The 23042-nt window shown below is 37.2% G+C and overlaps 1 protein-coding gene across 1 annotated transcript; it reads right to left on the reverse strand.

Annotated features, from left to right (window-relative positions):
• Positions 1-12206: 12206 nt before the first annotated feature.
• Positions 12207-13379, reverse strand: LOC142535140 (transcription factor MYB94-like; the record flags this gene model as incomplete). The annotated part of the gene is given in 7 exon segments (XM_075641685.1): positions 12207-12239; positions 12242-12313; positions 12316-12406; positions 12477-12805; positions 12808-12845; positions 12937-13066; positions 13203-13379. Coding segments are annotated over 7 exon segments (826 nt in total), but the record flags the coding sequence as incomplete, so codon positions are not given.
• Between the last annotated feature and the right edge of the window lie 9663 nt (positions 13380-23042).

Here is a 23042-nt window from a genome sequence, read left to right on the forward strand (position 1 = left end):
ATGATCATGTTTAGCAAGCAAAAATCGAGATCCATGTCAAAATTTTGAAACACACATGCAGAATTTTCGATTCCTTGGCAAGCTTCACGTTTTCTGGTTTGTGGTTTCAGGTATTGGATCGACTCCAGGCTCCCAAGGCGGCTTGTATACATGTAGTAGGATGCATTAGGACCATGTTGGTCCATTCAAACCAGCCCCATGCTTGCTGGAAATTCAGAATGACAGCAAGTCCCCATAGGTGCAGAAATGTGTTCGAAAATTCAGTTTGTGTCAGGAGGAAGGATCTGATCTTGGCTGCCCCAAGGGCCTAGCCATGGTTGGATCACTTCCCTAGCATGTCTAAGACGTGACTAAGTTGCCCTTTTGGTGGCTTGGTCCATGGTTCATCGGTTTTTAATAATCAACAACAAGCCCCTTCCCCTTCGGCTTCCATTTTTCAGCATTGGTTCGTTTCTTTTGTTGCTTGGTGGATCTTGGTTGGCCTATGGCCCTTAGCCACGGTTCATATCATGCTCCTAGATGTCTAGATCGTGCCATGGTCAATCAAATGGCCACTGGAACGACGCAAGACATCGATCATAGCATAAACACTACACACACGCATGACGGCTCTCGGTTGGACCCTTCGGTTGAGTTTGTGTGATGCGGATTGTGGCTGGCCTAGGGCCCTTAGCCATGGTTCAAATCATTCCTTGGGATGTGGTAAGAGTCTCTGGTCGGTGGTTCACCCCCTAATGGCCGATAGTCTCGAAACACGCTGCAAGTCTAGTGCGCATGCTGGAAATTACAGCAAGTTGCTGTGTCGGTTCAGAGGCTCGTTCGAGTTCTTGGTTGGCTTTTAGCCCATGGCCTTGGACTGGACAGTGCCTCATTGAGTTAGGAAGGTCATGTTTTGACCGTTTGTCATTTGGATCATTTTTGAGGTCGTACGAGAATTTACGGTGCAATGTGCCAAATTGACTCTCGAAAGAGCGTTTCGTGTTTTGGCCTCCATTCCACCTAGATTTCGACCCTATCATTTTAGGACATTATTTTATGATTTTTCAGCGTATTTTAATCATGACTATACGTCGGTTCAGTGTCGGTTCAGGTTGGCTCGGAGTCATGATTAAATGCGAAGTCATTAGGCGTCATAGTCGCATCTTTTGAACGTAAATTGCATAGTTGGTCAGTTTAAGCTATTGCATATTTTTCATGGCACAGTTAGGTTGCAGCGAGCCTGGGAACGATCCAATCCAATCCAGTTGGTAAAATTACAGGAATTTTCATTACGCCAGTTAATTATTTTACGTGCATTAAATAGAAAATGATTATTTTTGAGATTTATGCGATATGGCTTGTGGTTCATTCACTATGTGGGAGTGTTATTTTATACGGTCGCCAGTGACCGATCAGTTCAGTATGGTACCACCCGGTCGCCAGTGACCGGCCAGCTCAGTTCAGTTTCAGCCTCCCCGGTAGCCAGTTACCGATCAGTTCAGCTTAGTGCAGTGGCCACAGGCGTAAAACATAATCTCAACAGAAAATTTTACCAGATATTTCAGTACAGGCTCCAAGGAGCAAATATTTTTACAGTGATTTCCAGTTCAGTTATGCACGTATAATTGCTCAGTACAGATTATTTTCAGTATGCCTCAGGACAGGATATGTTAACTCATGCATATTTTAAATTCAGATTTTTACTCGTTACCTGCGATTATGCATGCTGAGTCTTTAGGCTCACTAGACTTGATTGTTGTAGGTACTGATGAGGCCAGGGCCGAGGGCGGGGACCAGTGAGCCAGCTTGGGTCGGCAGTAGTGGCACCCGAGGACCTCAGCAGCAGTTGTTATTTTTTCCGCAAACAATTTTATCAGTGTTGGATATTTTTAAATGTTGTTTGGCAAAACTTTATTTTCTTCCGCTGCATATTTTGAAATATTGAACTTGATTCACCAGTGATTTTATGAATGAGGCCATTTAAGTTCTTTTAAAAAGAAAATTTTTAATTTTCCGCAAATTTCAAGAAAGGAGTTTTAGGCCCTTCACAGTTGGTATCAGAGCGGTGGTTCTGTATAGGGTTTCACTACTACTGACCGCGAGAAGCTCACGAAGCCACGCCTTTGGTCTGTAAGTTTTTCAGTTCAGCATTTTGTTCAGCATTTAGTTAAAGCATGAATTATTTTGTCAGCATGCTTCCAGATTTTCAGTATTTCAGTTCATTTAAAATAAATTATGGAATTATGCATGTTAGTTACGTATGGGTTATGTTGGAACAGTATGCCCCCTAGACGCATTTTAGAGCGCAACAGAGAGGAGGAGCCTCGCCGAGGACAGGAGAGGAGTAGACCGGAGGGAGACCTACCACCTCCTCCACCGCCCCACCGGACATGAGTGCCCAGATGTTAGCTGGGATGGCACAGTTCTTCGCACAGTTTGCGGGGGGCAATGCCGCAGCCGTAGCCGCAGCCGCAGCCAGGCCGACAGGGCCCGAGGCTGTGTATGAGCGATTCATGAAGATGCGCCCGAAGGAATTCTCTGGGGCATCTGACCCCATGGTTGCCGAGGGATGGATCAAATCCCTCGAGGTGATCTTCGATTTTATGGAGCTGGGGGACGCAGACCGAGTCCGATGTGCCACCTACTGTTCACTGGAGACGCCCGCTTATGGTGGGAAGGAGCTTCGGTAGCCCTGACATTGGCTACACTTTCTTGGACCCGCTTTACGGAGGTTTTCTACTCCAAGTATTTTGCTGAGGAGGTTCGCACCAGGCTGACCACCGAGTTCATGAGCCTGAGACAGGGGGATATGTCGGTTACGGAGTTTATCCGTAAGTTCGAGAGGGGCTGTCACTTTGTGCCCCTGATAGCGAATGATGCCAGAGCCAAGCTGATGCACTTCCTGGTGGGTTTACGGCCGATCTTGCGCCGGGATGTTAGGGTATCTGACCCTGCTACTTATGAGATTGCCGTCTCCAAGGCCTTAGCCGCAGAGCAGGATCTGCGGGATATCGAGAGGGATCGCCAGGGCAAGCGCCCAGTCCAGGCACCGCACCGCCCTCCTCCTCATCAGCATCAGCAGCAGAATAAGAGGCCTTTTCATGGACCGCCCAGGAACAGAGGCAGCAGCAGCAGCGGGGACGCCCAGCCCCGAGGACTCAGGAGCACCCAGTCTGTCCCAGGTGCTCACGTCGCCATCCTGGAGCATGTATGGCTGGCTCAGGAAAGTGTTTTAAGTGTGGCAGTCCAGACCACATGTTGCTGCAGTGCCCTCAGAGGAATCTGCCTACCCAAGGCAGAGTTTTTGCTCTCCATGCCGCGGAAACCAACCCGGAGACTATGTTGTTGACAGGTACCTTTAAACTTTAAGTTATTATTTGAATTTCGCGTTTTGGGAATCGGGATTTAGATTTTGAACTTAGAACTGTTATAGGATTGCATGCTCTACTCAGATTTATTTGGGAAATTAAGCTAGAGGAACCTGACCTTTGCATGTCTATAAGTTTAGATCTTGTAGTGGGATTCAACTTAGAGCTCCGCTCTTTCAGGGAGAATTTTTATATCTGGTTCCGCTACCAAGGCCTTGATAGATTCAGGGGCCACTCACTCGTTTATTTCGGAGGTCTTTGCAAACTTTCTCAAGATCCAGACCATTGGGCTAGATACAGCCTTTTCAGTAGTGTTGCCGTCAGGCGAGGAGATGGCAGCTACCAATGTTATCCGAGATATAGACCTTGAGCTGCACGGTAATCTTGTTTATGCGGATCTGATTGTGCTACCGATGCCGGAATTTGACATCATCCTAGGGATGGACTGGCTATTGAGGAACAGAGTGTTGATAGACTTAGCGGAGATCCGTTCTTGTCCGACCGCCTGGAATGGAGCAGTTCTTATTTGAGCCGGACAGGTACTTTCCTTTACCGCGCATTATTCCTTATGTTCAGGCTAGGAAGCTCATGCATAGAGGGTGTCGGGCATTTCTAGCAACCTTTTTATCTGTCCCCGAGGAACCCAGCCAGTCAGCCTCAGATGTTCCGATTGTAGAGATTTCTTAGACGTTTTTCCCGAAGACGTCTCTGGTATGCCACCGAGAGAGAGGTGGAGTTTTCCATTGAGCTTATGCCAGGTACGGCTCCGATATCCAAAGCGCCGTACCGACTAGCACCGACAGAGATGGCAGAGCTTAAGAAGCAGATCCAGGAACTTCTCGACAAGGAGTTCATTCGCCCGAGCTTTTCTCCATGGGGCGCGCCAGTCTTTGTGAAAAAGAAGGATGGCTCGATGAGGCTTTGCATTGACTACCGGGAGTTGAACAGGGTTACAGTGAAGAATAAATACCCACTGCCGAGGATTGAGGATCTGTTTGACCAGTTGCAGGGAGCTTCGATTTTCTCCAAGATAGATCTGCGTTCGGTTATCACCAGTTGAGGGTGAGAGATGCTGATGTCTCGAAGACAGCTTTCAGGACTCGTTATGGTCACTACGAGTTCCTGTGATGCCGTTCGGTCTGACGAATGCGCCAGCGATCTTCATGGATCTCATGAATCGCGTATTTCAGCCGTACCTCGACCAGTTTGTGATAGTGTTCATAGATGACATTCTCGTCTACTCCAAGAGTCGGGAGGAGCACAGCAGGCATCTGACCACAGTGTTGCAGACATTGCAGAAACATAAACTATTCGCAAAGTTCAGTAAGTGCGAATTCTGGTTAGAGAAGGTGGCGTTCTTGGGCCACATTGTTTCTAGCAGTGGCATTGAGGTAGACCCGCGAAAGTTGGCAGTCAGAGATTGGGTTGTGCCTCAGAATGCATCAGAGATCCGCAGTTTCTTGGGCTAGCAGGATATTACAGAAATTCATCAGGGATTCTCCATGCCGTTCCACTCACAGCACTGACAAAGAAAAATGTGAAGTTTGTGTGGAGCGAGGAGTGTCAGAAGAGCTTCGATACTTTGAAGCAAGCTCTTATCTCAGCACCGTTTTGGCTGCCGTCAGGATCGGCGAGTTTGTCCTTTATACCGATGCTTCGAAGCTTGGTTTAGGTGCAGTTTTGATGCAGCATGGGAGAGTGATAGCGTATGCTTCTCGACAGCTGAAAATCCACGAGAAGAATTACCCTACCCATGATCTGGAGTTAGCGGCCGTAGTTTTTGCTTTGAAGATTTGGAGGCACTATCTGTATGGAGAGAAGTGTCAGATCTTTACCGACCATAAGAGCCTCAAGTATTTCTTTACGCAGAAGGAGCTGAACATGCGTCAGAGGCGTTGGTTGGAGCTTGTGAAAGACTACGATTGTGACATTAGCTACCACCCGGGTAAAGCTAATGTAGTTGCGGATGCTTTGAGCAGGAAAGTCGCAGTGATGGCTCATTTGACGATCAGAAACCTCTTCAGATGAGATGCAGAGGTTTGATCTTGAGACTTACCCTCGAGGTAGAGTTCCTCGTTTATCTACCTTGACTATCCAGTCCTCTCTTATTGACCGTATTCGCAGCGGTCAGGCAGCAGATGAGCAGTTGGCACAGTGGAAGAAGAGAGATGAAGCCAAGGGCAGTGTTTTGTTCAGTCAGCGACGGTATTGTGAGATACCGAGATAGGATATGGGTTCCTAGCAGTGATTCTATCCGAGCAGACATCTTATCAGAGGCCCATACGTCCCCGTACTCCATTCACCCTGGGAGTACGAAGATGTACAAAGATCTGCAGCTATTGTATTGGTGGCCAGGGATGAAGAAGGACATCAGGCGTTTTGTATCCGAGTGCCTGACTTGCCAGTTAGTGAAGGCCGAGCATCAGAGACCAGCAGGTTTGCTCAAGCCTCTCCTATTCCCGAGTGGAAGTGGGAGAACATTACCATGGACTTTGTGACCGGATTGCCGAGGTCAGCCAGAGGATCGAATGCTATCTGGGTGATTGTAGATCGTCTTACCAAATCAGCGCACTTCTTGCCTATTAAGACGACTTTCACCATGGTTCAGTATGCAGAGCTGTATATCCGAGAGATAGTCCGACTCCATGGTATTCCAGTTTCTATCGTATCCGACAGAGATCCCAGATTCACTTCCTCGTTTTGGAAGAGTTTGCATTCGACTTGGGTACGAAGTTGCTGTTTAGCACAGCTTTCCATCCGCAGACAGATGGACAGTCGGAGCGAGTTATTCAGATCTTAGAGGATCTTCTCCGTGCTTGCCATTGATTTCTCTGGGAGTTGGGAGTCGAACTTACCATTGGTAGAGTTCACCTATAACAACAGTTTCCAGTCGTCTATAGGTATGGCTCCGTATGAAGCGCTGTATGGCCGCAAGTGTAGATCTCCTGTTCATTGGGATGAAGTAGGAGAGAGAGCAGAGTTGGGTCCAGAGATTGTTCAGCAGGCAGCAGATGTAGTAGTCAAGATCCGTGATAGGATGAGGACTGCTCAGAGCCGACAGAAGAGTTATGCCGATCAGCGGAGGAGAGTTAGAGTTTGCAGTGGGCGATCATGTCTTCGTGAAAGTGGCACCTATGAAGGGTGTCATGAGATTTGGCAAGAAAGGGAAGCTCAGTCCGAGATTCATTGGACCGTTTGAGATCCTGACAGAGTTGGGACGCTAGCGTATCGTGTGGCTCTTCCGCCGAATCTGGCCGGAGTACACAATGTCTTTCACGTCTCCATGCTGAGGAAGTATATGGCAAATCCTTCGCATGTGCTGAATTTCGAGCCGTTGCAGCTTACTCCGAACTTATCTTATGAGGAGAGACCCGTGCAGATCCTAGACAGACAGGAGAAGAAACTTCGGAACAAGTTGGTTAAGCGAGTCAAAGTCAAATGGCTCAACCATTCAGAGGAGGAAGCTACGTGGGAGTCTGAGCCGGAGATGAGAAGTCGATACCCTGAGTTATTCGGTGAGTTCTAATTTCGAGGACGAAATTTATTTAAGGGGGGAAGGATTGTAGAACCCGTAAATCAGTAGACGTATAAGCCATGCATAATTCTAGATTTTTAAATTTAATTGACTTCATTGCATGATTATTTTAAATGCATTTTTGAAGTTAATTATTTATTATTTCAGTTCAGTAGTTTGATTTTTAGCATTTCAGTATTTCAGTGAGGCCGGACCGGAGTTGGAGTTTTGAGATAGAATTTAAGATTCGAGAAATATTTCCAGAAGTTAATTTAGCTAGCAAGTAAGTTCATTTAAGTTAGAAAGGGAGGTTTGAGGATTTAATTTAATTATTTGAGGTGATTAAGAAATGAACTCATTTAAGTTATTAAATTAAGGGGTTAGCTCACTAAATTATTTAAAGGATTAGTAAGGCTTTCAAGGATTATTAGTTGACTAGATAATCAACATTTCCCTTTATTTTATCATGCATTTTCGGCCACCCTTAGTGCTAGAAGATTCATTTTCCAACTCATCAACTTTGACCAATTCTTTGCATGTAATTAGTAGGATAATTCTAGGATTTTTGGGAGCACAATTTAATTAATAATGGACATATCCTAGACTAGAAAAAGCAAATTTCGGCCACTACCTCCTAGAAGCATCCACCAACTCATTTGATATCAAAAATTAAAATTCAAAATGAGGACTTGGTCTTGATTCTTCCTTATATCTTGCACCCTTCCTCACCTCCTAACCATTCCCCCTCTCTTTCACGAAATTCAGAGTGTTTTCAGAGAAAACGGAATAGTAGGAGAAGGGAGAAAAATCGAGAGCAAGAAAGGTAACAAGAGAAGCGCTCCACCTCCTCCGTGCCGCGTCGTCGTGTTTCGTTCGTTTTCTTTCGAAACGAAACCAGGCATGTCTAGATTTCTTTCAAACCTCAATCAAGTCATATTATCATTTATTTTTCAGTACATGATCATGTTTATTCAAGCAAAAATCGAGATCCATGTCAAAACATTTTGAAACACACATGCAGAATTTTCGATTCCTTGGCAAGCTTCACTTTTGGTTTGTGGTTTCAGGTATTGGATCGACTCCAGGCTCCCAAGGCGGCTTGTATACATGTAGTAGGATGCATTAGGACCATGTTGGTCCATTCAAACCAGCCCCATTGCTGGAAATTCAGAATGACAGCAAGTCCCCATAGGTGCAGAAATGTGTTCGAAAATTCAGTTTGTGTCAGGAGGAAGGATCTGATCTTGGCTGCCCCAAGGGCCTATAGCCATGGTTGGATCACTTCCCTAGCATGTCTAAGACGTGACTAAGTTGCCCTTTTGGTGGCTTGGTCCATGGTTCATCGGTTTTTAATAAAACAAAACAGCCCCTTCCCCTTCGGCTTCATTTTCAGCATGGTTCGTTTCTTTTGTTGCTTGGTGTGGATCTTGGTTGGCCTATGGCCCTTAGCCACGGTTCATATCATGCTCCTAGATGTCTAGATCGTGCCATGGTCAATCAAATGGCCACTGGAACGACGCAAGACATCGATCATAGCATAAACACTACACACGCACGTTGCTCTCGGTTGGACCCTTCGGTTGAGTTGTGTGATGCGGATTGTGGCTGGCCTAGGGCCCTTAGCCATGGTTCAAATCATTCCTTGGGATGTTGGTAAGAGTCTCTGGTCGGTGGTTCACCCCTAATGGCCGATAGTCTCGAAACCAAGCAAGTCTAGTGCGCAGCTGCTGGAAATTACAGCAAGTTGCTGTGTCGTTCAGAGGCTCGTTGAGTTCTTGGTTGGCTTTTAGCCCATGGCCTTGGACTGGACAGTGCCTCATTGAGTTAGGAAGGTCATGTTTTGACCGTTGTCATTTGGATCATTTTGAGGTCGTACGAGAATTTACGGTGCAATGTGCCAAATTGACTCTCGAAAGAGCGTTTCGTGTTTTGGCCTCCATTCCACCTAGATTTCGACCCTATCATTTTAGGACATTATTTTATGATTTTTCAGCGTATTTTAATCATGACTATACGTCGGTTCAGTGTCGGTTCAGGTTGGCTCGGAGTCATGATTAAATGCGAAGTCATTAGGCGTCATAGTCGCATCTTTTGAACGTAAATTGCATAGTTGGTCAGTTTAAGCTATTGCATATTTTTCATGGCACAGTTAGGTTGCAGCGAGCCTGGGAACGATCCAATCCAATCCAGTTGGTAAAATTACAGGAATTTTCATTACGCCAGTTAATTATTTTACGTGCATTAAATAGAAAATGATTATTTTTGAGATTTATGCGATATGGCTTGTGGTTCATTCACTATGTGGGAGTGTTATTTTATACGGTCGCCAGTGACCGATCAGTTCAGTATGGTACCACCCGGTCGCCAGTGACCGGCCAGCTCAGTTCAGTTTCAGCCTCCCCGGTAGCCAGTTACCGATCAGTTCAGCTTAGTGCAGTGGCCACAGGCGTAAAACATAATCTCAACAGAAAATTTTACCAGATATTTCAGTACAGGCTCCAAGGAGCAAATATTTTTACAGTGATTTCCAGTTCAGTTATGCACGTATTATAATTGCTCAGTACAGATTATTTTCAGTATGCCTCAGGACAGGATATTAACTCATGCATATTTTAAATTCAGATTTTTACTCGTTACCTGCGATTATGCATGCTGAGTCTTTAGGCTCACTAGACTTGATTGTTGTAGGTACTGATGAGGCCAGGGCCGAGGGCGGGGACCAGTGAGCCAGCTTGGGTCGGCAGTAGTGGCACCCGAGGACCTCAGAGCAGCAGTTGTTATTTTCCGCAAACAATTTTTATCAGTGTTGGATATTTTTAAATGTGTTGTTGGCAAAACTTTATTTTCTTCCGCTGCAATATTTTGAAATATTGAACTTGATTCACCAGTGATTTTATGAATGAGGCCATTTAAGTTCTTTTAAAAAGAAAATTTTAATTTTCCGCAAATTTCAAGAAAGGAGTTTTAGGCCTTCACATATCGTCAACACTGGAGCAGTGGTCGCGTTTTTTAACTCCAAAAAGCTAGACTCACAGGTTCAGACCACACAAATGATTATGGCTCAGGTTCATCATTATGTGTTAGATTGTCCTATAGACCGTCCGATAATGTCTTGTTACTTCACGCTCCAAATGTTTATTTCTGACCGTGATGGAGTGTTTTAGATATCTAACATCGTTAGATTAAATCTTTGCGAATTATATCTATGAATTTGGACAATCATATCTCTTTGAACTAACATTTAAGCTTGAGTTGGTACAAATCTCAATCTTAATAACTAATCATAGCTTTTTTTTAACGTTCCACGATTAATCACGTTAAAAAGGTCCTACGTGGGATGATGGAATTTTTATTTCATTATTTCGTCTACTAGTTATGGTTATTTTTATATAAAAAAAATAAGTTTTTAGTTTGTGAAGAACTAATAAACAAATGTATATATGTACAAGAGTTTAAATGTTTTTTTAAAAAAATTAAAAATAGAAGTAGGTATTATTTGAAATACTTAAATACAATTATATTGTCGAGTGAATTGATTAGCGAGATTCCAGCAGATAGCTACTGGTTCTGCTCAGGACTGGTAACTGAACATTTAACATGGAATAAAGGCTGTTAATGGCAGATTATGGTCATTAATTGAAGGCTAACAGTCAGATTTTGGCCTATAAATAGCACCATCAATCCCTGAAATTGATGTTACCAAAACCTTGAGTTATCACTTGAAATTAGAGCTAAGAGTGCATATTTCGAAGCTGTAAAATCAGTACGAGGCAACCAGATTCCAGAAGACTGCAACCGAAATCCTTCAAGAAAAATACTGTAAGCGGGCTTATGTATAAATATCTTGAAACCCGTTTGATGATTTCTATTTTAAAGCAAAGTATATTCTTGATTTCTGATATTGATTTTGAAGCACCGAAACCTAGTGAACTAATGGTAGAAAATATATTCTGAACATTACTGATTATGATTACTGGCCTCACCTCTTAGAGGAGAGACATATAGGAGACTGATATCAGTTTAGCCATGAAATTCACGAACATGCTCAGTGCTTACTTGTTAAATTCTGATTACTGAATACCGAATACTGATTTTTGATTACTGTTCTGAATACTGATTTCTGTTCTGAAATAAAGAGTTTCAGTATATTATTCGTATTACTGTTTTTGTTAAAAATGGTTTTGAAAACTGGAGTTATTCCCGCCCCCGCTTACTGAGTGACAATCAATATCACTCACCCACCAAATTCATCTCAGATAAGAACGAGGAAGAGTTGTTAGAATAAGAGGAGCAACTTCAGTTTTGGGGCTGGTGATGAAGATCGTTGTTCGTAGTTCTGATTTATATTTATATTCGCTGCATCTGTTCAGACATCTTATTTTCTGGTTTTACATTTTCGATGTAAAACATTTGTATAGCAACAATTTATGAATAAAAGACTGGTTTCTGAATTTGTACTTCTGAGGCTTGTTGTTTCGAATGTAAATTTGAGAGCAACGCAGGTGTCAACCAACTCCCGTCCTGGGGCGTGACATGAGGCCTTCCCTCCCCAAATATATAAAAGAAAATAATTAAATTTTTTCTAATGTTTTGATAAATATAGATCACTAGATTAAAATATATATATCTTTCTAATAATAAATAGATAGATTGGTCTATATTAAATAAAGTGTGGCGGAAGTTATTTGCCCTCGAATTTATGTTAATACAAAATATATACATAAAATCGAGTACATGCAACATAAATTAATGTGCAAATAACATCGGTAGTAAAGTATGTGTAAATAGTAAAACTATAATTTAAAAACATTATAATAAGAAAATAATTTTCGCATATAAACATGTAAAGAAATAGAACCACATGACCTTATTTTTATTTTTATTTTATTATCATTTCTGCTTATACGATCATCCAAAGATGCACAAAATACCAAGCCAGTAAAGAGTACTGTTTAACTTCAAGTACTTCATTTGGAACGTTAAAGAATGAAACACGGATAAATAATTTAGTCTATCTCATTGGAAGATGATTTCACGGATCTTTAATTGTGATATGGGTTGATTATCTTCGTATTTATAATAAAAAGTAATATTCTTTCGTAACTCAAATAGAAGATTCGTCTCACAACATTGATGTACGAGACTTTCTCACAAAAGATATTGTAAATAATTAATGTACAACATGTGAGATCAAGAATAAAACAGAAAGTGATTAACAAGTCGTGACATGAATCGTAATTTCTCATCACTTCTAACCACAAAAAATGAACAAAAAAGGTTAATTTCACGGGCAATTTTTAAAAAAAAAATTCATAGAAATTAATCGAATGCTGATTAAATTATACCTTCATGTGCATCGAAATCGAAGTTACTCAAATTTCCTTAGCTTGATCATCTAACAGCCAATCCTCCAGCACTGCGAAGCCATCCGGGTCGGGTTTACTATCGGAACGGATCTCGAAAGTCCAGAGCTTGAAGATTGATCATAAGCCTGACCGAATCCAAACAAGGATTCAAATGCTTCAGACAAATCAATCCCACTTTGCTTTCAATTCCAGGAGTGAGGATCTGATCATCACTCGATGCCACATCGCATTTCGACGAAATCGGAGTACTAGAAGAGTACTTGGATTGAATCCCTCGAATTTCGGTGTCTTTTTGACCCAATCTTTGAGCAATCTGGCGATGTTTTCAGTGCTTGATGCATAAGAAAATGCCTGGCCTGGAGAAGAATGGTTAGCATTATTCTCAAATGACAATGCATCCTGAAGGGCCTTCTTAGCTGTGTTTATATCAGCTTGTAGCCTCCTTTCCCACTGCCCTCTCGAGATGGAATGCGGAGTTTTCGGCGAAAATTCGACGAGGGTAGACTGATCTACCGATCCGATTCCGAGCTTCTTGAGTTTCTTCTTTAAATGAGTGTTCCAGTAGTTTTTGATGTCATGTCTGTTCTTTCCGGGAGATAAGAAGCTATGGCAGCCCATCTGCACACACAGAACATGGTTGCTATTTCAATATATTATATACATAAAGTTTTAATTAATTCTTAGAGTCGATATAATGAATGTAGCATACTTGTTGCCCAAAAGGGCTTGAAGCCGAATAATCATCTTTTCTTCATCATCAGTGAAGCTGCCTCTCTTGATCCCTGGCCGGAGATAGTTGGTCCACCTTAGCCTGCAACTCTTGCTACATCTCTTCAACCCTGCAAAGACAAATCTTTTCAGTGAATCGATCCTCTAATTAACCACTAATATTACGAGCAGATTAATCTTCTCCCAGAAATGGTAAAGCATTTCTATTCTCGCTGCAAGAAAATTAACAGAAACTGAAAATATAACCTGTTTTACTGGGAACAGCCCTCCAATTTCCGGGGCCATTTTCTTGAACAAAAGATACCAACATGATGTCTTCTTCAGGAGTCCACGGCCCTCTCTTCACTCCCGTTTCATCACAGCAAGGCGGTCTCCCCATTTCCCCCCCGCCGCTACTAGCTAGTTTTGTCTGCTTTCTGAATCTTCTTCCTTTTATTTTTTTGCCAACTTCCGCAGTGCTTTAAGAACAGAAAATGTTAGCACTTTAATTTTTTTTCCCAATCTTTAAATTTTACTTATTATTTGAGACAGCTGAGACATTTGTGTTTTGGCTGTGTTTTGTTTTCATCCACATATATAGAAAGTAGGCCACATTGATGTGTTTTCTATATCATGACATGACCGTAAAATGTAAAAGGAGTCCTCGAGAGGGTCAAAGTAGGATTCATCCCTTCTTCTTTTTTTAAACTTTTTGTCACGAGAAAGAAAAAATATATATCGATGTTTATGTACACAATGAATAAAAAACGAGACTATATTTCAATAAAATTTTGATATTCGACTACACTAAATAAATACAGATTATTATCATCTTCCTTGTGTCACATTTTTATTGAGATATCTTTGTCTCGCTCTTGTTCTATCGTAGAATTTCCTCATTTAAAGATCTTATGCAATCTCGATCACCATTCCTGGATCCAAGTACTTACAGAATATTATTAATATCGTCGTCGTGTCTGTCATTATTTTGGAGAAAAAAAAAGAGGTAGGGCAAATGTTTGGGTTGATAATTATTTTGTAAGATAAAGACTTTAAGGTTAATTTTGTCCAAATAGATCAAATAAAGGAAGGAGGGAATACGTATCACAATGGGAATGGGGATTTCTCATGTATGATGTATATCTAGAGTAGGTCTTTTGTGAGACAGTCTCACAAATCTTTATCTGTGAGACGAGTCAACCTACCGATATTCACAATAAAAAGTAATATTTTTAGCATAAAAATTAATATTTTTCATGGATAACCCAAATAAGATATCCTGTCTCACAAAATATGACTTGTGAGACTGGCTCACATAAGTTTTTGCTGATATATATCAATCAAGGATTGAAGAATAAGGACCGGAAGACACATTTCATTTTCATCACATTTCTGCATTCCGATTAGAGAGGCGACACACGAAAATAAGACAATCTAAAACGTTTGTACATACATATATGTCTATAATACGTGTTGCTGCTTTATATATACTTTAATTTTTCAACTAAAAATAAACATTTTCAATTATTTGGTGTATTTAATATTTTTTTTATATAAATTGACATGAAATATCTAATAAAAATTTGACAGGAAATGCATTTACTCTAACATGGAGTATGAAAGTCAGCTTTGTCCACTACCTCTTTTGCTGCTTCTGCAGAAGCCTCAATACCCAAAAACGTGTGGCATTCAATGTGAGTTTACCCCGCTGCCAAAATCATAAACCCTAATTTTTGTACCTTTTCTTTAATTATTTGCCCTAATTTTGCCTCCCTTGTTCGACCATTGAATTATTATCTACGTTTTAGCATTCAAGTTTTGCATGCTTACTGCAATATCAGTATCCCATTCTATTTTAAATAGGAAGTAGTTTTCAATAATATAATTTTATTTTCTCCTTCCCCATGTACATTGTGAATTGTGCATCATCTTAATATTAGGTTGACTAGTAAAATTTGATTATCTTCTACTCTAATTTTTTGTGTTTGATTATACAAAATATTTGATTATTGTAAGGTTTGGTCTTTATTTAGCTGAGATTTTGTCGATTTCTTTGAAAATATATTTAGTTTTATTTTTCATCGGAGTGGTGACTGCATTTGACGTTCGATATTTTGCTTGTATGTTGGGTAAAACCGAAAACTGCGACTGATTAATGTGTCATAAAAACCAAATTTATTGCATATACCAAATATTGACCAATCAAATGACCAAACGCCTATGAAAACCAAATTACGAGACCATTTTTGCTTCTTTTATGAAAATCCAATTATACGGTTAATTGTATGAAAAATTCCAAAAATCATGACAGGTTTTGATGATTGATTAATCAGAATATGGTTTTAACGTGAAATGTTTTTGTACATATTTGTAGGAGAAAGTGTTTTTCGATTTACCAAAATATATATCTGATGTTAACAGTATAATTCTAATAGTTTAAACCGTATAACAGTTCAAACAACATGCTTTAATTGTTCTACAAAACAGAAAACGATTATATACTAAACAATTTATTTTTCAATAATTGCATTTTTGCAATCAATAATAAGCAAATCAATGACATTGCCTCTTATACAAATTGTAAGACCGATAATTTGTCACTTTACCAAAATATATATCAATTGTTAGTATCATCGCTTAACACTAGGGCAAAAACTATAGTTGTTGGACAAGACGCAATTTTATTTTCTTATATTGACAGCGTAGAGTTCTATATTAAACTATAGGTGGACAGGATGGGTTGCACCGATATGAGTGCCAATGAGATGAGTTGTTAGGCTCGTGAAACCGATTAAGGTTTTGGGGTCGTGCCTCGTTGTTGTTGGTGTCTCAGTCTCTCAAGATCAGTCTTACCCTTACACTGCCGCTAGTGATGTCTCCAATCGAAACAATTTTACCCATTAAGATATATGAAATCCATTTTACGACTCACTTAGTCAACAAATCAAACGATGCATCGTCGCAGCATGACGCACGAGAGCATTTCTCAGAAGGTCACTCAACCTAGTATTTCTCATATTTTCACACTTACCCAACAATCCTCCAAAGAAGTATAAATATGCTTATATTGGGAAAATTTGAACACATGAAATCTCCATGATAGCAATTTTATTATTGAATAAGCGTTTTACCAAAAGATATAGTTGGTGGTAGCGCAGTAATTCTAATATTTTAAATCGTACAACAACTCAAATTTCACGTTCGATTGGTCTACAAAGTATTGATAATTATTACACCTCAACAATTTAATTCAAATTTTTCGAAATACTGATATGACGCAAGAAATTGTTGATATATTAGTAATTAATTTGTAAGTTATATATGAGTATGTATATATTTTAAATGTTCAATAATATTTACTAAACGAGGAGTAATTATCTAATAGATTTGGACAAGTGAATGTTTTATTTATCTACTCAAATTAATAATAATAATAATAATAATAATAATAATAATAATAATAATAATAATAACTACTGAGGACCAAATCCACTTATTAATATCGCGTGCTAAGACGGAATATTATTAATAAACACTGTGAATAATTGTGTCTGAATTGGTCCGCCAATTAATTGTCTGCACTTATTGCTTAATTATTGATGTATATAAATACAAAGAGAGGAAGGGACCCGAACCCGATTAGTTTTGGTTCCGGATAATAGTTTTTAGAAACTAAGACGATTCCATATAATATCGGATTTGAATCGACCTTATATCACCTTAATCCGTTTCGGATCGAATTAGATTATGCTGTTCCGGATCAACCCGATCCATTAACAATGACCAGTTATCACTACCTAATTTTAGAAAATTAGGTTCCATTAACTTAAGCATACAATAATTGGTACACTTTCGAAGTTTCCTTTAATTAATATAAGATTTATACATGTTAATCGAATATCATATTCTTTTGAAAACGATGAATATGTATAAGTACAAAATATCTTAATTTACCCTCTTTTGCTCTAAAATATCGCTTAACGATTACTATGAAAAGTCAAAGCGCACTAAATCACAAGAACACGTATTCTGTCGTATTCATATACAACTCAATTAATGAAAAGTATTGTTTTTTATGCTAAAAATATTGTTTTTATTTTTAATATAGATCAGATTGACTCATCTCGAGAAAATATTATGTAAAAAACGTCTCACAAAAAATCTTCTCTTATTTTAAATTTCGAAAGATTGTATTCAGAGTAGATATCTTGTAAGACGGTCTCACGAATCTTTATCTGTTCAATCCTACCGATATTCACAATAAAAAATAATACTCTTAGCATAAAAAGTATATTTTTTCATGGATAACCCAAATAAGATATATGTCTATAAAATACGACCCGTGAGACCGTCTCATACAAGTTTTTGCTTGTAGTCAAAGACAGATAGATTAAGGGTTTTTAAAAAATATTATAAATTAATAAAATAATTGTAAAAATGTGGCAAATTGTGGGGATTGATAAAACTATAACAATCCGGGACTTACTGTCCCGGATTCATATTTTTATTTTTATTTTAAAAAAAAGAAAGTGGGGGCACGGATTTAAAAAAAAAATAAAAGAGATCGGCGATGGTTTGTGAAGCGACGGTTAACCAAAAACCGTCGCTAGTGGCGACGGTTTAAGCAAAAACCGTCGCTAAGGTAAATCCGTGAAAAACTGTCACGGATTCTAATGCGGGTATTCGAAAATTGTTCCTCATATTATTCTCGCAATTTATTTCTTTCATTCGATTTATATGTGCAAAATCCATCTTTTCTACTTCGATCATATATTAATATTATTTGTTGATTTTATCGTCCATTTCATTTGAAGAGATACGAAAATGTAATGGTTAATTTCGTTGATAATATTATAATTATATATTAAGAAGTTATTTTTGTTTATAATACTTGTCATTTATTTCAGATATTAGCATCGTCCGTTGATATTATTACAAGTTCCGTATAATTACGTCTGAGAAGATAATTTAATTAATTTTTTAATATTTTGTTTGTATTATTTATTATATTAATGTAATTATAATTTGTTCACTAACATTATATGATTAATTATAATTTAGTTAAATAGTATATTTTTAATATTAATCGCGATATTAAAAATTAGTTTGATAAAATATTATATCTTCAATAATTACAATAATTATATTTAATTTACGTAATATAATATTATATCTACAATAATTACAAAATTTAATTAATATACTTAATTTAATTACAATAATTATATTTACTTGATATAATATATATCTATAATAATTACAATAGTTATATTTAATTTACGTGATATAATATTTTATCTACAACAATTACAATAATTATAATATTAATTGTTTTATTGGAATTAGAATATGTATATAAATTACGGACTTTATATTTACGTGAAATTTTATGTATACTATAGGTATAATTATAATATTAATTGTATTATAAATTACGGAGATTAAAATTACGTGAAATTTTAAAACTTATTCTCAATTGAATGAAAGAAATAAGTTGCGAAAATGAATATGATGAACAATTATTTCGACGATGATGGAAATAATACCCGCATTTCTATTTAAAGAAAGAAAAAAACACGACACAGCTTCCCTTAGCGACGGTTTTTGGTAAAACCGTCGTCAATAGCGACGGTGTTTGGTTACACCGTCGCCGATCTCCCTTTTATTTTTTTTTAAATTCGTGCTCCACTTTCTTTCCTTTTTTAAAAAATAAAAATAAAAAATATGAATCCGGGATAGTAAGTCCCGGATTGTTATAGTTTTTCAAATCTCCGCAATTTGCCACATTTTTTCAATTATTTTATTAAATTATAATATTTTAAAAAAACCCATAGATTAACAGGTCATACAAAAATTATTTCGGAAAAAAACGAAGCATAAGATGTTGGGCCTAAGATACGGAGGCTTAAACTTGTTGGAGGTATTTAGAGCGTGGACCATAAACAATTCAAAGTACAAAAAGGACCTCTTGATGTGGAGGGCCCACAAAACCCATTAATTGTTATGGGTCTGGGCCACATTAAACCGGTGTTGGTGCGCCTTATTAAGATGGCTGTATTAATATGTGGGGTCGGTCTAAAAAATATAATTGCTATATTAATTTCTTCATTTAATTCATTTTAAACTTGAATTTCTTATTAATATTCTTTTACTTCCAGAAAAATTGATATTTCGCAAATGCCAAAATTTGAAAATCTCTTATTCACTCGCGCTTTTAAAATTTATAAACATCATGTCGTAGGCAATGAATATGCCATAATATCGGGGGAAGCAAAGATAAGAACGGTTAAAAAAATTGAGTTTCACTATTATTATGAACTATAATTTTGAATAAAGTTATACGCTTCAATTTTACACTATCAGAGCAAGGCTATCTGTTCTATTCTCAAATAGTTGTAAGATATTGCAATTACTGAGATAAAGATTGTTACGAAGTATTAACTTTCTTGTAAGAGCGTGATCAAAACGTGATATTTGATTAAATTATAACGAGTATGTCTCTAGTGAGACGGTCTCACGAATATTTATCTGTGAGACGAGTCAATTCTATCAATATTCACAATAAAAAGTAATACTCTTAGCATTAAAAGGTAATATTTTTCATGGACGACCCAAATAAAAGATTCGTCTCACAAAAATACGACCCGTGAGACCGTCTCACACAAGTTTTTGACAACTATAACTTTTGATAAAAGACAAAAACTTGTGTGAGATGGTCTCACGGGTCGTATTTTGTGAGACGGATATCTTATTTGGGTTATCCATGAAAAAGTATTATTTTTATGCTAATAATATTACTTGTTATTGTGAATATCCGTATTGTTGACGCGTCTCACAGATAAAGATTCATGAGACCGTCTCACAAGAGACCTCCTCTTGATAAAATATGTAAAATAATTTACTACAAGTGTGATAAAAAAAAAATTAAATTGGGAAAGAAGCTGACAATAGCTGCATGTCGATTTTCCCCTCATTTTAATCATAATTATACAATTTTTTTATAGCAAAACCAAATATTATAATTCAATACCAAATCAAGTGGAAAGTTTGAGATTGACAGAAATCTAAACTCGCATGTATAAGAAACCAATTTTCAATTAACAATGCCCATAATATGGATTTAGGTACACCAAAGCGCGATATAATAATATTCGTAATTGGTGACTAAAAGTTAATTAATAATTTAGGGTATGATAAAGATTAAATACTGAAAACATATAGTGTTGTTTTCTTGTAAAACATCATGAAATATTTTAAATAACTTTATACTAAATTATTAAGCATAAAAGGCTTAGAGCTTAAAATTTTGATCACGTCATAATATATTGTTTTTAATGGTACAAAACCATGTATGTTAACAATTCTATGAGATGTTTATATTTTAACAATTAAAATCTTCTCTCTAATGCACAAATTGTATCAACATTATTCGAATTTAACTCAAGAAAGTTATTTTCAATCTTATCTTAGCTAAGTTTAAATGATAGCATAAAAAACAAATCCAAAAAATGAATTGTTTCTTATAATTTTGGTGATTACAAACAATAACTTATTGTAATATATTAAGTTATCGTTCGATTCGTATTACAAACATTCAACCGCTCCAGAAGAATCTTTTAACCAGTCTCGCAATACTAAATTACTCAACCACCTCGTATGTATTAGTTTGTGTCAAACTACTCAATCGTTCTTTTTTTCCAATGATAATAAGGATGACAATGGGTCGAGTCTAAACCGGTCCCGTATTAAACTCACCATGTTTAACCCGGCCTATCCGACGTACAAGGAGGTCCGAGCGGGCCTCGGCTTTGGTCAAACCCGACCTGGACTCGGACCCACTCCCGCCTTGCCAAAATATGCCTATAGATCTAAAATATATGTATAATTATATTTTTTGACTAAATAATTAATTAGTTATCTATTATTTTAGTTTATAAAATTTTGGATGAATATTTTATTTTATTAAATGTTCATATGAAAATATATCATTACAATTTTTTTATCAATTAATTACACGGGTTCAACCCGAATTGGACCGGCCAATTTCACGGGACAGGTCTAAAGGAAGGCTGGGCGGGTCCCGAGTTGACCAAACCCTCCCAACCGGATTTTTGTCATCCCTAAATGATATCTATGAACGGTCAAATCAACACATCTTATAAGAATCTTACCTATTTTTTTTCAGAAACTTTGGTAGAATGATCATACCCAAAAAACATAATATCATAATGTTTTGCACAAAAGTCTATGTATAGAGCAAGTTCTTTTATGATGTCAGTGGCCGTTTTCTACCGCATTTGGTAAATATCATTATACTCATTAAAAAAAATACGATAAACCAAGAAAGAACGACGACAACATTACATTTGCATTAATGCTCATTTAATGAGCTCGGTTGAATGTTGAATGGAAAAATACATAAGATAATGTAAATAGAGAATGAAAAGAAGAGCAAATAAAACAGACGATTTGCATTATTCAAAAGACTTCCGAGCACTTATCAAGTTGATAACTATTCACTGCTCATCAGCCCTCACTCCAAAGAATACTTATTAGATTGTGTGTCTCAACCGTTGTAAGAAGTTACAAAGAGTCTCAATTTAGACGGTTGATAAGTCATAAGTTTGAATAACGTTGTTATAAGTTTTGTAAAATCATAGCTTTCTAGTGAAATCCTTCCATAAGTGGAAGAAGAATTGACGAAGGAGCTTGAGTTTTCGAAATTCCATGAAAAACACTTGTGTTATTTCTTTACTATATTTATTTATCTTTTGAATATAAATTAGCCATAAGATTCATCGAAATGTTTCGGCAATATGTGGTCCGACAGTTTCTTAGAGTTGAGAAAATCTGGTTTTGATATTTAACACCATCAAGATTGATAACACTATTTGACAAAGTTTAGTAGAAAATTTTTAAAAGAATTATTAACCTCTTTTATTCTTTAATGATCCTAACATGAACATATTTAAATAATATTCTAATTTTAAAAATTCTCATAAACATGAACATTTAAATAATATCAACAGAAGGTTGTATATTGCGAATTCAAGTAAGTTTATGTTCAACATTTTGAACCAAGAAACTCGAGCATTATATATAGTTTTCTACGTTTTTTAAACATAATTTTGAAAAGAGATTTTAAATGTATATATGTTTTCTTAAAGGTTTGTGCATTTATTTTGAATGTGGGCTTAATGTTTTCCAAAATAATCATTTACGTATGTCTTTCAAAATTCGATAGTCATGATATATTCGTTCATTGATATGTTATCTTTTAATTCGTTTGATATTCGATATATATATTCGAAAGCATATTTGAAATACACCATAATGATTCGAGTTAGAGATCAAAAATGAAATTCCGATTTGATATGTTTTGTTAAGGCCTGATGCGGTAAGTTATAATATTGTTAATTTGTTATCGCTCTTTAGAGGAGTAACATCTATACTTTTATGTTATATATATTATAAGTGTGAGATCCTTAGAGTATCTAACTTAGAGGACACCAAAATATTTAATTACATAATTACCCTTCATACCATACTAAAAACCACTTCAATTCACTCTATATTATACATAGAAAAAAATCTAAACAAAACTTTCCTTTTAAATTGAACAACTCTTCTAAATTGAAAATAATTTCGCGTTAATTATTTAATATTATTTGATCAAATTAAAATAATAATGGCACATGCAACACGTATGCATCTTTTACTAGTATAAATGACTGATCAATAAACGATGAAAAATACGATGATTTCAGTGTTATGTTTGTCTTGTTGTTCCTGTTAGATTCAACATGCTTATAATCGAAATTATGATTTTGTATATGTATATGTATCATTGGTATTTGTTGTGCACGATTGACAACCACTTGCTAAGTATTGTCCCAAACACTTAACCTTTAATATCTCTGTAGATAAGACCAGTTAGATGAGCATGAGCAAACCATGTTTTGGGGCTGGTTACGAAGGATTAGTTCAAGATTAAGCCTATTTAATTTCATTTTAGTTTTAATCGTATTATAAAGACATTGATATGATTTATGATATAAACTTTTTGGCAAGATTTGTATTGCGATATGTTGGTTACGATTATGTGAT

Source organism: Primulina tabacum, unplaced genomic scaffold, assembly GCF_025594145.1.
Source record: "Primulina tabacum isolate GXHZ01 unplaced genomic scaffold, ASM2559414v2 Contig813, whole genome shotgun sequence".
In the NCBI taxonomy this organism is placed as follows: domain Eukaryota; kingdom Viridiplantae; phylum Streptophyta; class Magnoliopsida; order Lamiales; family Gesneriaceae; genus Primulina; species Primulina tabacum.